This window comes from Melospiza georgiana, chromosome 2 (genome assembly GCF_028018845.1).
Source record: "Melospiza georgiana isolate bMelGeo1 chromosome 2, bMelGeo1.pri, whole genome shotgun sequence".
Taxonomy (NCBI): domain Eukaryota; kingdom Metazoa; phylum Chordata; class Aves; order Passeriformes; family Passerellidae; genus Melospiza; species Melospiza georgiana.
Window position 1 is genome coordinate 1,332,016 of NC_080431.1, and position 17,021 is coordinate 1,349,036.

The 17,021-nt window shown below is 43.6% G+C and overlaps 1 protein-coding gene across 2 annotated transcripts in view; it reads left to right on the top strand.

The window, feature by feature from the left end:
- Positions 1-17,021, top strand: part of FCHSD2 (FCH and double SH3 domains 2) — a 119,930-nt gene that overhangs the window by 10,425 nt on the left and 92,484 nt on the right. For both annotated transcript variants that reach the window (XM_058018637.1, XM_058018638.1), the window contains exon 3: positions 15,408-15,453. In XM_058018637.1, coding sequence (XP_057874620.1) covers positions 15,408-15,453 — 46 coding nt within the window. The remainder of the gene's footprint in view (positions 1-15,407; positions 15,454-17,021) is intronic.

Consider the following 17,021-nt stretch of genomic DNA (forward strand, 5'->3'; position numbering starts at 1 on the left):
CAGAAGACTTGGGAAGATTTATGGTGCTAGAGCCACTGAGCAGAGTTATTTCTAGCCAGATGCAAGCCAGTCTTAGTGGGGAAGATGTTGGCACTTATGGCCATGTTTAAATACATACAATCCTGAGCATAAATAGGATTTTTTTGAGGGGGCTCTGCTGCGTTCTGTTTGCATTTTTGAAGGAGAAAGAAAAACAAAAAAAAAAAAAAGGGAGGAGGCAAAAAAACTGAGCAAGCCACAATTTTTCTTGAGGGTATGATACTCTGGGATGAGCTCAGATCAAAAGTGCCTTTAAAGAGCTTTGAATGTGAGAATGAATCGGAGATTTGTGGAGGGGTTTTGGGTGGGAGGGGGATGTTAAAACTCATCCATTCCCACCCCTGCCATGGCAGGGCCACCTTCCACTGTCCCGGGCTGCTCCAAGCCCCATGCAGCCTGGCCTTGGGCACTGCCAGGGATCCAGGGCAGCCCCAGCCTCTCTGGGCACCCTGTGCCAGGGCCTGCCCACCCTCACAGCCAGGAATTCCTTCCCAATATCCCATTTATTCCTTCCCAATATCCCATTTATTCCTTCCCAATATCCCATTCCTTCCCAATATCCCATTTATTCCTTCCCTCTGGATGGCCCCGTCCTTCCCTTGTGTCAACCGCGCTGCTCAGCTTGGCATCATCTGCAAACTGGGAATTTGAGAAATCACTTAACTGTGTGAAAGGTGGAATTACTTTGCTCTTATTTCAGAGTGACAGAGATGAGGGGCTGAAGTTCTTGAAGAATGAAGTAAAATTGACCCCTATTTACTCCTTTCAGCAGGGAGTAAAGTGGTTGTAATCTCCTGACATAATTGGGAATTTCTGTCTTGAAACATTGCCATGTGTTAGGCTGCTGAATTTCTGTTAATGTTTGACCTGAACATCATTGCCTTCCCATCCTAAAGCCAGGCAGAGGCAGAAAAGACAGTCTAGATTGCCTTGTGAATGAAAAAGAATATTCAGAGAAGCAATAATAAGCCATGTTATGATGCCTTGATTCTAGCACCTGCTTTTTCATAGTCCTGATGTGTTCCCAGGCTGGTTTTAGCCTGTCTTATCTCTAAATGTACTTTTGCTCGTTTTCAGCTGTGTTGCCACTGGTGAGAAAGGGAGTAGATGGCAGTGGTTTCCCATGTTATTTTAATGTGCTTGTTGTTTATGAAGTTTTCTTTCATGTTAATTGATTTTGTGTGATTGTTTCTAATTATCTCTCTGTGATCTGAGCTGGCTGAGTAAGAGGACAAGTGCATATCACTGCCTAATTAAGAAAGAGGTCCTGCTTTTGAAATTCCTCTTTGTCTTCTCATTCTTCCTCTGTTCTTCTCAACGCTGTTGAGCCAGAGTTGTGTGAAGAGAGACAGGACGGGGAAGGGCTGGAGAGGATCCAGCAGAGGATACAAAGATGTTGAGCAGGAGCACCTCAGTTCTGGGCAAAGGCTGAGGGAGCTGGGCTGTTCAGCCTGGAGAACTGACAGCTGAGAGAGGATCTTATCAATGCATGCAAGTATTTCAGGCCAGCTGCCAAGGGGATGGGGCCAGACTCTTCCAGTGACAGGACAAGGGGCAACGGGCACCAGCTGGAATGCAGGAAGTTCCCCTTGAATATGAGGGAAAAAACTGCTGTGAGATGACAGAGAACCTTCTCAGAGAGGTTTTGCAGTCTCCTTCCCTGGGCTTATTCCAAACTGCCCTGTGTGAACCTGTTCTGGGAGGGGTGTTGGATTGGGGGTCTCCAGAAGTTGCTTCCAGACCCAACCATTCCATGGTTGTGTGATTTGGTGAGATTAAGAGAGCACCATCACAAGGGTGGGGTTTTGCTTGACGAGAGTCACAGCAAAGCACAAATATTTGAATTGAACCTGTTTATTGAACCATCTCCTGTGGCATTGGCTTAAGGTGGTAAACTTAAGATACCTCACTGTACCAACAATACCAGGGTGCTCTTTAAAAGTAAATTTGCCTCCAGGGCACACCTCAAAATGCTGTCTCATCCAACCCTACAAGGCAAAGGAGCCTGGATGAAGTTACCTCACATCTGTGTCTTGAAAACCTCCACAATGGGGACTCCATGCATCTCTTGGGAGTTTGTTCCAGAGACTAATGCTCTTTCTAAAATGTGGCAATTTGGGAGCAAAAGATTCAAGGCTCATGATGTGATTTCCTCTGGATCTCTGAGCAATCTCATCTTTTCTTTGCAGTTAAAAGATCATCAGTTCTCTGTAGTATTAGCAAACATTAGTATTTTTGGGTACTTGTACAACTAGTGTCTTTGGGATTGGTAGTGGAATTGCAGCTATTCCTTGTATCCCACATTTCCCACACAGTAGTAGGAGAGAGATGAGAGACAAGTAATTTCTGCAGTTGCAGTAAGACTGGTTTGTACCCCCTTCTTAGCTCTTTTCTGTGCATTTCAAATCAAAGCAAAGGCTCAGAATTGTAACAGTGTGGGAGGTGTTGAGTCTCTCGAATCACTATAAATAGTGGCAGACTTGAGAGGACTTGGGGAAGCTTGGGAAGTGCACTGGTTCTCTTTGGGAATCTCATTTCTTTTCCCCTATGATGTACAGGCCTTCAGGGGAGCATCTGCCTAAACCCTTCTGATTTGGCTGAATGTATGCAGAGCTTGAATGATGTACATTTGTTCAAATAGGTTAAAAGTGCAAACAAAAGCTTTGTGGATGTTGTTTGTCCATATTTATATTAATTAATGTGAAAGCATGTTGTAGTTAATTGTTATGAGCTAATCAGCTGTGTAGAAAACAAAGAAGGCCCTATATTCTAGCTTTTCTAAGCATTTGGAGCTTAGGCTTTTCTGCTGAGGAGGTGAAGGTAATCTTTGTGATTACAGGAGTTTTTCATTTGGAAATATGCAGAATTTTGGTTGCAGTATCCCTAAAGTGGATGAAGTGCAGTCTGAGGTGATGCGATCTGCCTCTCGTTGGCGGAAAGTGGCTGAACTTGATCCCTAATGCCTGAGGAGCTGAATCTCGTGTCTCTTGGGCGTTTGGGCTCAGGTCCTCAAGACATAGCTTCAAAAACCTGTGTAAAGACTTTGATCATCCTCAAATGTGCCACTGATCAGACTGTCCTTTGCTTGTCCGCACTTGTGTGCTCCCTCTCCTTTTGGCAAGCGCCCGCTCTCCTTCTGTCCATCCTAACAAAGCGCAGCACGAGGAGGAGCAAAGCCACGTTTCTTTTCCCTGGAGCCGAGCATGGCCGTGTTGTTATTCCCGTTTCCCGGGGAGTCCTGGCCCTGTGGCTGGCTGTCTGTCTGTCTGTCTGTCCGTCCGTCCCCGGGGCTCTTTGGTGCCGCAGGAATGCGGCCGCACGGCCTCGCTGCCCTTTGTTCCCGGCTCCTTCGGGGCTGCTTGGAGCACCCAGGCCCGGCTTATGAAGTGCCTGGAGCTTTGATCTGCCCTGAGAGGTTCCTTTGAGCTGGTGGGGGTGCTTTGATGTTCTCTGCTCGCTGCCAGGTCCTTCTGCTGGAGGTGCAGCGCAGAGCTGCTGTCCAGTTAAGAACCAAGACCTCATCTCTCCATGCATCCAAACACTTCTTTACTCTCAGGGAGCAAATGGGTCTCTCTGCTGGAGGAGTTTGTCCATCCTAGTTGTGATTTTTTTTTTTTTTTTTTGGTTCTAAATTTAGCAGGTTAGCTCGATACTGTGCTAGAGGAGGGCTGGGCCCTTTTGTTGACACAGCTCGGTGGATGTTTGAAATGCCTTTTGCCTTCTCTGCACCCAGCTGTGCTGCTGAACTGGCAGTGTGGGAAAGGCTGGGGGAATTGGGATTGTTCACTCTGGAAAAGAGAAGCTTTGGGGTGACCTAATTGCCCCTTGCAGGACTTGAAATGAGCCCATAAAAAGATGGAGAGGGACCCGAGACAAGGGCATGGAATGCCAGGATAAGGGGCACGATTCTGGCTGCTGAAGAGCAGGGGGAGTTGGGTTTTGGGGGCAAGCTCTTCTCTGGGAGGGTGGGCAGGCCCTGGCACAGGTTCCCAGAGAAGCTGTGGCTGCCCTGCATCCCTGGAATTGTCCAAGGCCAGGTTGGATGGGGCTTGGAGCAGCCTGGAAAAGTGGGAGGTGTCCCTGCTCATGGGACTAATGATCTTTAAAGTCCCTTCCCACCCAAACCATGCTGGCAGTCTGTGATTCTATGGCAAACCTTCCTTGACAGCCCTGTTCCGGTTTTGCTGGGGCTCAGGAACAATGGTTTTAACTGCATTATACTCTTTTACGTGATTGGAGCAGGCAGTGGTGCTGCAGGTAGTAAGCAAGATCAATATTCTTGTCAGTGGCAAGAAGACAGGGTGCCTTGACCCATTTCAGATATCTTTTCCCTATCTTTTTATGGTTGGCAATAGACTGAAATTTCTCCTTCTGGGGAAAAGTTTATAAGGAATATTGGTGTTCAAGGAATGGCTTGACATGGCACTCGGTGGTGGCAGGGTAGCAATCAGTCAAAACTTGGGCTCAGTGATCTCAGAGGTCTTTTCCAACCTAAATGATTCTGTGATTCTGACATATATCTACAGATGGATTTCAGAAATTGTGCCACATGTTTTCAGTGAACTGTTACATTTTACTGACTTTAAAAAATTACTGAACTCTTCTAAAACAGGGTGATTGTGCTTTGAGGAAAAAAATCCATTATAGTAATTATTATTAACTGTGGAATCCATTAGAACACAGAATTTGACTTACGTCAGTGTTAGTGACAATGAAACCTTGTGAAGGGCATCATTTAAAATTGAAATGCTCATATTAAGACTGTAGGAAAAGAAAGGAGAGAAGTCTTTGTGATAAACCTGGGTGGCACTGTCAAGATTTCTAAAATGTGACAGATGAGTAAAGGAAGAGTTCCAAGGTGGTTGTTGCCTGCTACAAAACCTTTTGCAGATCCAGGATGAAATAAGATGCATAGATGATGAAATGTGCCTTGGCTTCTTGCTGTTAAGCAAATGGGGATCAAAGAAACTCCTCATATTCCTGTTTTCTAAAAGCTCCTGTAGACAGTCTGAATTATAACATCCTAGGTTTTTGTTTTTTTTTTTCTGGAAGGGAAATGCCTTGGATATGATAAATCAGGTCTGGGGAAGCTATAGAAAAATACCCTTGCATTTGTATAAATTGTATCTCTCCCTAATGTTTGCTTAGTTTCCCATTTTAAAACAAAAACTCATTAGTGATCATTTTAAATACACTTAAGCTCTGAAACCAATCCTTTTATTTGTTGTGAATGTTAATGCTGTAAAGAGGGCATGCTTTTATTTTGAAAAGGGTGAATGAAATCCTCACACACACCAGCAGCTTTCTGGCGGTTCTTTTTTGTTTTCTTTTTTTATTCTACTGAAGGAAAAACGATTGTTTTAGCATTGTTTTGTGTCTGGGTGTCATGTTCCTCTGATCACATGCTGGACTGCTAATACTTCTCTGAGACAAATTGCTGAAAACATTGCCTACGTTTGAGCTTGCAAGAATTCTCTATATATAGTGGCAGAATTGATTTTTTTTGGCTCTGTTGCTAGTGGCAACTCATCCTAATCCCAAACTGTACAGTAATGTGATTTATGGGGAGTACATTGCTCGCTAGGGAATGTTGTCTGGAATTTTTTTCTCTGTGCATTGCTGCTACAGGGCCACTGTTCAGGCATGAGGTGAAGGTATTTCATGGTTTATCATAGGCTGTGTGCATTAGAACATTTAAAATTATGAATAAATTTATAGCTCACAAGTGCATTTGGGGAAAAACCGCTTTGTTGTTTTTGATGGATTTATGAAGAAGAAATTTCTTATTAATTGGGAGCTTGTGCTGATAAAAATCACAGCTATCTCCTGTTGAAGGCCAAATTTGCTTGTGGGTACTTTCACACCAAGAATTTTGCATATGTGTTAATATTTTCTGTTTTAATCAAATACATTTTACTGAGCATTAAAATGCTTCAGTTAGACACGTTGCCAAGATATGTATGTTCTAATATGTTCTGTATGTTGTAAAGAGCACTTAAAATTGGCCTGTGCCAGTTGGGACTGACCTCTAAATATCCTGCTTAAAAAAAATAGTGACTTTATAACATATTGTGTGGGGAAGTTTCAGGTTTGAAGTGCATCATTTAAACAACGGTGAGCTCTGTAAGCAATGCTGTCTTGAAAATCCAAATGGGCTTTTCAGGAAGGGACTTGTGTAAGAGTGGGAAATCATTCATGGTTGGTTGTGATGATCATCAAGGTCTTTTCCCACCTGAACTGTTCTGTGTGTGAGAACTTGTGAAGTCAAGATGTTCAAAGTTAGACTTTGTGGCTTTTGCTTTTCAAAGCAGGGGCTCATTTATCTGCTCTCTGTGGGCATGGAAGGCAGAGTTATTACTCCTTTGAGATGAACAGTAGTGCCTTCACTTGCTGGAGGGGATGGCAGGAGGATGATCCAGGTTCTGAAAATTGTGTGGGAAAACTGGAGCAAAAACAATTGTAGGTGGATGGATGCTAGCAGGACAGGCAGGAGACTCCTTTTGTCACAAAGGTATTGTGCCCAGCTTTGATTCCTTGATTGTATAGCTGGCTGTATCCTGATACATTGAAATATTGGCTGCAATATTTTCAGCTTTAATACCTCTGTTTACACTCAGGAGAATTTCCCTTCCGTGTACTTTTATCTTAGTTGAGGATAAGTGGAGATTTAAAGGGTAAGCATTCCAAAGGACAAATGATAGCAAAGCTGTCACAGCTGATTAGTTTTAGGTGTGAGACGAGCAGGCTTCTAATTGCAGGGCAGAGATGGAGAATCCAGTGCAGGTGTGAGTTACTGTAGAATCTCAGCGTAGCAGAAGGATGGAGCAGGGCTCCTCAGGGTGGTAAAATGTTCTTTAGTAGCCGAATCAACAAGGGATTGCTGTGTGCTTGGCTATAAAAGGGATGGGTGGATATTGTAGCTGCTGTTTGCTCGGAGAAAAACTGCTAGAACATGGTGAGATGTGTTGTGGAAAGGAATTTGTAGAGGAGAGAAGAGCTCTGCTGTGGTACAGGATGGTTGAGTTGCCAGCTACTCCCTTTCTGCAGGAATTTATGAAGCTCTGTTCAGAAGAACTATTTTAAGACTAAAGAGGAGACAGTACAGAGTATGTACATTAAAGTCAAGTTTAAAAAAGGCCACTTCTTTATTTCTTTTGTGCTTGCCAGGGAACTGGAGCAGTGCACTGAGGTAAGCAGAAAGCGAGGGCTGCCAGCGAGCTGCAGGAAGGAGAGCTGAATTCCTTGACTCAGCAAGCAGAGAGAGTTTCCTGATGTTACAAATATTTGTGCTTCCCGAGTTGTAAAGATGCCCTTCACACATCTGCTGAGATCAGGCAGGCCTCAAGTGGGTGCACAAGCAGGAAATGTCACTGGCTTCTCAGAGAACTCCTCTGTGGGCAGAACTTGAGGCTGTGGGTGACCTCGCCAGGGTGGTTTGAGTTTGTCCTGCTGCCTCGTGTGCTTTCACAGCTGCTGGGACCTTGGCCTGCCCAGCAAGGTTCTTGTTAAAAATCTTGGCCTGGAGGCCGCGTTTGCCCCATGTTGGGATGTTTGTGGTGTGAGAACTCCATGTTGTCCGTGCTTGCCGTGGGAAGGGAGGCTGGTGTTGGAATCCTGTCCAGACTGGTGGTGGCTTGGGCTTCTGTGACCACAAATGGCCTTCAGGACCTGGAGATGCGCTGTCATGAGAGCAGAGTTCAGCAGTGGTGGGCAGAGTCTCCTGGGAGGCAGCCAGGAGTGGTGGGTTCAGCTTTGTTTTCCTGAGCAGGACTGGCAGAGGGCTGAAGAGCACCCAGTCCCGTTGTGTGGGAAGGTCGGGAGTTTGATGGCTGAGCAGGGAAAGCATGCAAGGTCCCTGGGCAGGAAGGGAGGAGTGTGAAGGCTTTGCTTGGCTGCTGCAGGACAGTATCAGTGACACCTCCACCTGATCAGAGACATGAGGAGTGGAAAGAGGGATGCTCTGGGAAAGGGAGCAGCAGGACATGTTCTGCATGAAGGCTTTTCCAAGGGATGGGCTCTAAGGAAGGGTCTGCAGGGCTCAGCAGCTTTATTTCCCCCACTCAACCTTTTCCAGGGAAATCTTTCCCTTTATTGATCTCAAGGAAAACTTTAACATGTAGTTTGGAAAGAAGAGCCAAGGTAATGCTCTGATGTAGAAATGTGTTCATTAACAAGAGCTGGGGTAGAGTTGCACGTGTGTATCTCTGTGCTGAAGGGCGTGGATGTGATGTAACGTGGGAGGTAGCAGGTTTAATTGGAGACCAGGCAAATAAAGCCAGCCCAAAATCCAGGCAGCAAACCAGTGTTTGAACAGTGCTGTAAACTGCCCAGCACAGTGGAGTTTATTTAATAGGTGGTACAAAGTCTCCAGCAGGAAGGGCAATAGTGCTGATATTATTCAGAGCTGACATGGAACTTGTGCTCCGTGATAAAAATGCAGCTGAACTGCCTGTTTCTAGCAATAACATAACCCTGGCAGGTAACAGCTTGCATATATAAGGGTCATCTTTCTAGGAAGGGATCTATTTCATTCAGATGGTGTAAAACCATTGAACAAAAGAGAGTTTGTTACTTTTAAAACCAAACATAAAGGCTGTGATTTGCTGTGATGTGACCTCTGGTGATTTTTTCCTTGGAGTGGCGGAAAAGGAACCTGAAGTATTCTGTGCAAATGAAATTGAAATTACTTTCTCCTTGCTTACAACTTCCTAATTTCTTCAGTTGCCTTTTTGCAAGAGCAAAGGCATGAGATCAACTGTTAGAGTCAGCACTGGTTTTATTGAAATTTGGGGGTATTTAAATCAAATACAGCTAGACAGAAAGTGATTGGAGGCACCTGGATTCCCTGGTGAGGTTACTTTGCTGATGATTTTGTGGTGGTCTGACATACAGAGAATTGTAAGAAAGGAGTTAATTATTTTACATGATGTAATTAAGGTGAAACTTCACTTGCCGTGCTTTGTCTGAGGTGAAGTTTTTGATATATAAATAAAAATTATCATTTGTGATGTTCAGTGAGCAGTGTTGGAGGAGTTTTGCTGGAAAAAGGGCAAGTCAGGCTACAAAAATCTCTGAACTTGGAGTCTTGAGTGCTTTGTGACAGGGTGGACAAGGGAAATGGATTTGGACTGAAAAGAGTAAGTTTATATTAGATATTAGCAGGACTGATATTAAGAGGAGGTTTTTCCCTGTGAGGGTGGGCAGAGCAGCAGTGGCTGCCCTGGATCCCTGGCAATGCCCAAGGCCAGGCTGGATGGAGCTTGGATCACCTGGGATAATGGAAAGTGTCCCTGCCATGGCAGGGTGGGCAATGGGATGTTCTGTAGATCCCCTCTGACCATAACCATTTTGGGGTTCTGTGAAGCATGTTCCAAATTTTAATAACCTGGTTGTTGCACTGCTGTGCTTTCTGCAGCCTGTGTACAGATCAATGCAGAAATTGTAGTGTTCTGAAAAATAATTTACCCTTCAGCCGCTCAGAATTTTATGCAATCCTTGTAAAACATTTCTGTAGCGGTAATTCTGTTTAGTAAAGGGAAAAGCCACGAAGAGAAGCTTATTACATGCAGTGTTTGAGAGTCTTGTCGTGATGAATAATTTCTGTAGATTCATTATTGCTCCAGGTATGTTGTCTTTGTGTCTGCTGGACACAGGCAGGGAATATTAATGTAGTGTGTCCCTGCATGCATGGGTGTTCCTGGAGTCCCTCATTAGCCATGCAGCTGCTGCTGTGTTATCTTATCTCAGCATTTATTGCCAACCCCTGCCCTGAACAGAGCCACAGCCATGATTTATGTTGGCTGGAGTAGTTGGGAATCACTTGTGCTTTTGTTAGTGGCACACCTGTCCTTAAATTAAAAACCAGCTAACAGCAGTTATTTGGTTGTGTGGTACTGATTCATTATGGTGCATTTTTCATGTATGGTACTGATTCATTATGGTGCGTTTTTCATGGATGGTGCCGATTCATGATGGTGCGTTTTTCATGTGTGGTGCTGATTCATTATGGTGTGTTTTTCATGTATGGTGCTGATTCATTATGGTGCATTTTTCATGTATGGTGCTGATTCATTGTGGTGCGTTTTTCATGTATGGTGCTGATTCATTATGGTGCGTTTTTCATGTATGGTGCTGATTCATTGTGGTGCGTTTTTCATGCGTGGTGCTGATTCATTATGGTGCGTTTTTCATGTGTGGTGCCGATTCATTGTGGTGCGTTTTTCATGTGTGGTGCATTTTTCATGGATGGTGCTCATTCATTATGGTGCGTTTTTCATGTATGGTGCTGATTCATTGTGGTGTGTTTTTCATGGATGGTGCTGATTCATTATGGTGCATTTTTCATGGATGGTGCTGATTCATTGTGGTGCATTTTTCATGTGTGGTGCTGATTCATTATGGTGCATTTTTCATGGATGGTGCTGATTCATTATGGTGCATTTTGCTGGGGAAAAGTGAGGGGAGATATCCACGTAAAAGTGCTGAATTAAAGCAAACGAGGTCAACCCAGAGCAGCTGTGGCTGCCCCTGGCTCCCTGGCAGTGCCCAAGGCCCGGCTGGATGGGGTTTAGAACAACCTGAGATAGTGGAAGGTGTCTCTGCCCGTGGCAGGGGGTGGAACAAGATTATTGTTAAGGTCCCTCCCGACACAAACCATCCTGTGGTGTGAGGAGCAGGAAGGGCTTTGAGCTGTGTAAGCACTGCTCAGCAATAATGGGAACATCCCTGAGTTATCTGTGCCCAGAACTTTGTGTTCTCAGCACAAATCCCAGGCACAGCCACTGTGCAGAAAATTACCCCCATCCCAGCCAAGCGTTGTGAGCTGTGCAGTGGAACTGGACAGGGCAGGGCTTGGAGCTTCCTGGGACTCCAGAGCTGCACTGGGATAGTTCCCTGGCACCTTGGAAAGGTCATGGCAGTCAGGAGAGCTTTCTGATGGCTGCAGCAAGGCAAATATTGGACTCGTTTTCAAAGGCTGCCAGCAGGAAGATCTGGGAACAGCAGCTTTACCTTCATTCCTGGGTAAATACACAGAAAACTTCCTGGAAACAATTTTGAGGCTTCTTTTCCATTCCTTGAAGAGGCGCCAAGATGATTTGGAGCAGCCAGCACGGCCTCCCAAGGGCAAAAGGTGCTCGATTGGCCTTTGGGAAAGCTGGCAGTGCTGTGTTGTACGTGGTGGCTTTGGGGAGACCTTTGGCACAGCAGTCCTGTAGCACCTTCAGAGCCCCTCTGGGGACACATGGAGTGACAGCTGGGTGGAGAGTGGCTGGCTCCCCACATCTGAGTGGTGGGGAGCAGTGCCAGGTGCAGCTGGGATCCCTCTGAGCGCGGCGGGTCAGTGCTGCTCCGTGGCTCCTGTCACAGCCCGATGGGGCACGGGGCTGTGGGCAGCTTGGAGGGGTTAAACTGGGGGAGAGCATTGATCCAGGGGCTGGCAGCAACCTCTGCCAGGTCAGCAAACCAATTCCAAACTCAGGGGCATCCCAGCCCCAAGCTGGGACTCCAGGCTGGAATTTCAGTGCCATCCTGGGCAGAAACACTTCCCTGCATGTCTGCGCCATTGAAGAGGTTGGTCAGGACTGATTTGTGGACAGTAATTCCTAAATTTCACCTTTATCCTGCCAGCGGTAATGCAATATGCTTATTTATTCCCTGTGCCCCACTAAAAATCATTCAAAACCATTTCAAGTCTGGGATGGTTTAAAAAGAAGGCAAGAAAGAATAAATACAAAGAAAATGAACAATATTTGGGGTTGATTAAAGCTGATGGAGTGGTTTTTGTCACTGAGACCAAAAACAGCTGCTCCCCTTTTTCTTTTATTTTCTTTTTTAATAATGAGAGCTGTCTGTTTTCATGTTTTTAATGGAAAATTTTGGAGTGAGTGTATACTAAAAAAAATCAGGATAGTATTACTTTGGACATGATTGCACACTGAGTGTGTGTGCTCCCAGTGTACACTATAAGCACAAGTTGTAAAGTCATATTTCTCCGCTGCTCTGTGTTCTAGCTGTCAGGAATTATCCTTGAGCTGCTTTCTGGGAAGCTGGAAATTTTTGGGTATTTCAAAATTCACTGATTCATCTTCTCGAGTGGTGCTGGATTGAGTCAGTTTTAACCCAGCTGCAATGTGCTCTGCAATTCTTAGGGAGATTTACTTTGGGAATTTTTGATGGGGTGAATTAATTTCAGGTCAAGGTCAGTCAAAAGGTGTGTTTCTTTAGCCTAATTTTTTGGGTCTTTTGGGTGTGGTGTGATATTTATCTGTTTTCTGAGGCTTTGTATTAATTGGAAGGATTTAAAAAAATTCATTAAAATTTTTAAACAATTAATCTGAATGTTCATAGCCAAAAAACCCACAGACACAAGCTGCTGGTGTCAGGTGAGCTGTATGAATTTTCCAGTTAATACCTTGGCTTTTTGATCATTATCATCATCTTGCATGAGAAATTGTTCCAAATGGGATTCAGGCCTTGCCTGGTTCCTTGTTGAATTTCTCAGCCTTTGAATAGAAATACATTCACAGGTGCAAATTTAGTCTCTTCTTTTATTCAGGAGCCCTGAACATGAAGTGTGTGTTTACGTTTTTGCATAGCTCTGCATGGAATTAAATTTTTATACAGTGACTAATTCACTTGCTGGTTTGCAGGGTGTCACTGGGTTTAACTTTCTGCTGTGCAAGCTGTGACTTTGATCTTCAGATTTGTACAACTGCACAATATTGGCAGATGGAACATTGTCTTATGAAACACTGATGTGTATTTTCATGTTCTTGTATTGATTTTTCATGAAGGTGTGAGCTTTACACATTTCCAGCCCAAGTGGACATCCATGAAATAATTAAACCCATCTGTTTCTCCTGTTTCCCTGTAGGAAAACTTAATGAAATATGATTCTCCACTGACCTGACTCTTTAATTCACATTGTTATGCTCTTCTACGATGGGAATATAAAGAGATAGCTCAATATTTCATAGCATCTGTTGCCTTTAATGGATATGAGTGATGGAAATACATGCCAGTGGTTGAAATTTGGTGTTGGGAATTTGCAGTGAGGGCTCAACACTAGAAAAAGTGTTGCTAGCAATGTGGGGATAGCAGGAAGAGAAGTTTTCTTTCTGCTGCTCTCTTAGAATTCTCTGGTCTCACAGAGCCTGAGTGAAAATGGGGAGAAGGGAATAAATGTATTGCATTGATGTTGATAGGATAAACAAGATATGTAGGAATTGCTGTCCTCAAACTAAAATGCCTTTTTGGGGAGTGCAGTTCTGGTGTTTCCTGCACTTAGTTAATGGTTACTTTAAGAAAAAGGTGTAAAAGTAAGTATTAATGCTCCCTAGTTTAAAAAACCACAAAATAATGTTCCTGCTTTCTTGAAGACTCACTAACTCATGTTGTAAAAAGTTACCAGTAGTTAGAGAACATTTTATTACTTCATGGAAACAAATGTTTCCTTATATGAATGGATTTGAAAGCCCATCCTGAAGGGCAATAAGGTTAAGACAATCCCAGCTTTGCACATAAAATCTGGACACACACGTCAAAGTTTTCACAGTGCCCAAGTTAAGAAACTATGATGCATTTATTAGTCAGAATTCACTTTTTCCCTGCTCAGAACAATTCTCTCCTGGGAAATGTGTTGCCTTCAGTCTCCCCTTCCATCGTGTTGTGTAATCCATTCACAGTTGTCATGGAGGGGCTGCTGGACGAGCTGTCCCAAGGTCCAGAGCAGCTCTGTGCTGGTCCAGGGCAGGGAAGCACCAAGGAATGCAGGCAGCTGATCCCAGCAGCCTTTCCATGCTTAACCTGCTCCTTCATCCAGCAAAACAAATTTCAGTACTGCACACAGCATCTTGCCAGCTATCTCCCCCTTTCAAATGCAGAACAAAACCTAAAACTGAAACATTTCTCATAAGGAAGCGCTGCTGTACAATCCATTCCTGCCAGAGCCTGTGGTTGATCCAGTTCCAAGATTTCAGTTGGTTTTGGGAGTCAGTTTGATTCCCATGTTATTTTGTAATCCTACACAAGGGTTGGTGGAATGTTTTTGGTTTTCCTCTCTGGTGCAGAACTTTCAATGTAGAAAATTTTGGGGGGTATCTGGGGCTTCCTGCTTGCCACAGTAATTGTTTTGCAATTAATTTAAGAGGAATTGGTTTGAATGGGGTGGGGGAAAAGCTCAGGTGAAATACACAACTTCATATCCTGGTTTGGTGTAACTCAGCCCTGATTGAAATGCAGTTAGCTGAGAACTGGAAAATGTCTTTATTTATCTAAATATGCCCAGATTTCTGTTCCAAAGACTGGCACTTGTTTTCTTCTACCTCTTCAATATGGATAACACATTTTGGTTATTCCTCGGAGTTACTTGTGCAGTTCTTTGTACTTCTGATAGAAAAGTGAACTTTTCAGAGGAGTTGTTGTGGTTTCTAGGTGTTTGCTAAACTGACTGGGATATTGGATTTTGGAACAGGAGATGCTAAAAGAAATTGGGTTATAATATTAGCTGGAATACTTGGAATGCTTTATAAAGGAAATTCATTCACAGGCATCCCAGCCAACTTCACTTATTCCTGTCAAGGTGTTTCATATGGGAATCGGCCAGATCTTCTGGGCTGTCATTGGTCTGGGAAGAATTTTAAGCAATCATGATGCATTTAAACTTTTGTTTTACATCCCATTGGGGCAGCTGAGCCTGTAGCATGTGGATGGATACTTTTCATGGATGAAATGGAGTAGGCAGGAAAAGAAGGAGCCTGTCCAGACTCCTTTTTATTGAGTTAACTTAATTAGAGGATGTTCCTGAGGTGTAATTTTTTTTATTGACGTTCACCAGAGTTATTGTGTAACTAATTTCAATGTAATTAGATTTCTTTATGCCTATGTTGTAGCCTTAAGCTGAGTAGCTTGTGGTGTAGCTTAAAGAAAATAACTCTGTTCAAAATAAGTCTGAAGAAAATTAAGCAAGCCTGTCTAGATACATAAAGTCAGATCCTGTTCTGTGCTCCCAAATTCCTTCCTTGGCTGTACCACTGGAAAGCTGACGAGCTTTCATTAAGAAAATGCTATTTATGCCTGGGAACTGAGTAGTCCTGGGAACTGAGTTTGCCCAATAAAACTTGGTAATTCAGCCATCACACATGTGAAGTGCACACACAATCGTTGCTGGGCTACTGATGTGCACTTGTCAAACCATTTCCCTTTTTTGTTGCTGTTTCACTCTGCAGACTGTCCAGCAGAAGCTCCTTTTATAGTAAATTATTGAATTTGTAGAGTTTTGCTCTCTGTGTTAATGGATTTTGACTAAATTATTGAATTTGGAGTGATTTGCTTAATGTTCTAACAGAATTTCTTTGCTTTTCTTTCAGAGCATTCAGTCAGAAAAGAGCTGCAATTGAGAAAGAATATGCACAGGTAGGTTCTGGAATAATTTTTATAGCTGTGGCATTGTTCTGTTGGAATGATTTGTTAATCAGCAAATTACCATGGTGTATGATTTATGATTTATCTTTCCATAAGTTACTTACCATGAAACGTGTTGAAGTTCTGAATGAGATTGATTTGTACAGGACTTAGGCCCATTCTATATTTTCATGTATTTTGACTGGAGGAAGTTCTCGAGTACAGAAAACATTTTTAACATTTTTTCCCAATTGTTATAAAGTCAAACTCCATGTGGTTTTCTCAGAAGTCAGTGTGAAATTTGAGTGAAAGGTAAAATCAGGTCAATTAGAGGGAGAGGAAATGTTCTGGCTTCCTCGATCCAAAATAAATTTAAATTCACATTCTTCAGTAAGAGCAGCTTCCCATTCATCTGAAATAAAAGCGGATTTGGCCTCATGCTCGTGATAGGGAGTGGAATGAATTTTGATTTGTTTGTGAGAAAAGAGGGAGGATTGCTTTTTCTCCCCCAGTCCAAAATTAGAAAGCATCTAATAAGGGGCAGCTGCCTGTTTAATTTACAGTAAAGGCTCTTGGAGCTTAAGTCCAAGTACAACAGATTAAAAATACATTAATTTATTTTAAAATAGATTAAAGGTAGAATAAAATCCAAGGGAGTGAGCTGGTGGAGCTCAGTGTGCCATAAATCCAACTGGAGATGTGCCTGACGTGGAATGTGAGAACACAAGCTGTGGCCAGGCTGCTTCCAAGCGCAGTTTGTGGGATGTCATGATAAACATCCTTCCAGTCCCCAGCACTGCATCCCCCATAAAACACACAGAGCACGCTTGTTCTGGGGCCAGGCTCCACTGTCAGTGGGGAAAAGATGATTCCTGTGCCTCTGATGGATGGGTTTTAGTGCTGGGCTTTCTGCATGTCTTCGCAGCCTAAAACCCATCTGAGAACCCTTCCTGCCCCACGTGGAATCTGTGCTGAAATAAGCCCCCTCGCTGACATTATTGCCATAGATTATTGGTGCTCCCATTCTTCCTCCAGGTGCGAGTTCACCTTGGCAAGTATCGATTCCATTGGCAGTTGTATTAAATTTGATTAAACACCTGAATTTTTCAGTGATGGTGCCTCCTGAAACTGAGGTTTAAAAATGTGTTCTTGAGTGATATTTTTTTAAATGATGTAAAAACTGTAACGCCAGTTCTTGACGCATTTATCCATTAGACACTGGGAATGTCTTTTATATGCAGAGACACAACAGTCGCTGCATTTAGGGAATAGTCTTGATAAGTTGGAAAAATAATTACCCTGCGCGTCGGAAAGCTCCGACCTAACAACTGAGGCTTTCAGCTCCTTGGATTGAAACCCCCCAGCTCTGCAGCAATGCAGCTGCAGCGTTTGAGAGTCACTGAATAGCTGTTCCTGTGAATTAAGTCTTGTGGGATCGCTTCCTTGGATTGCTGATAAGTGCACAGCTCCAAAACAATGCTGGATGCTTCTTCTAAAAGGATTTCTGTTTTGGAGGTGGTAATAAAATTTCACATAAAGCCTTTTGGGGAGCTAAGTTGTGCTCCAAATAAATGGGAAGT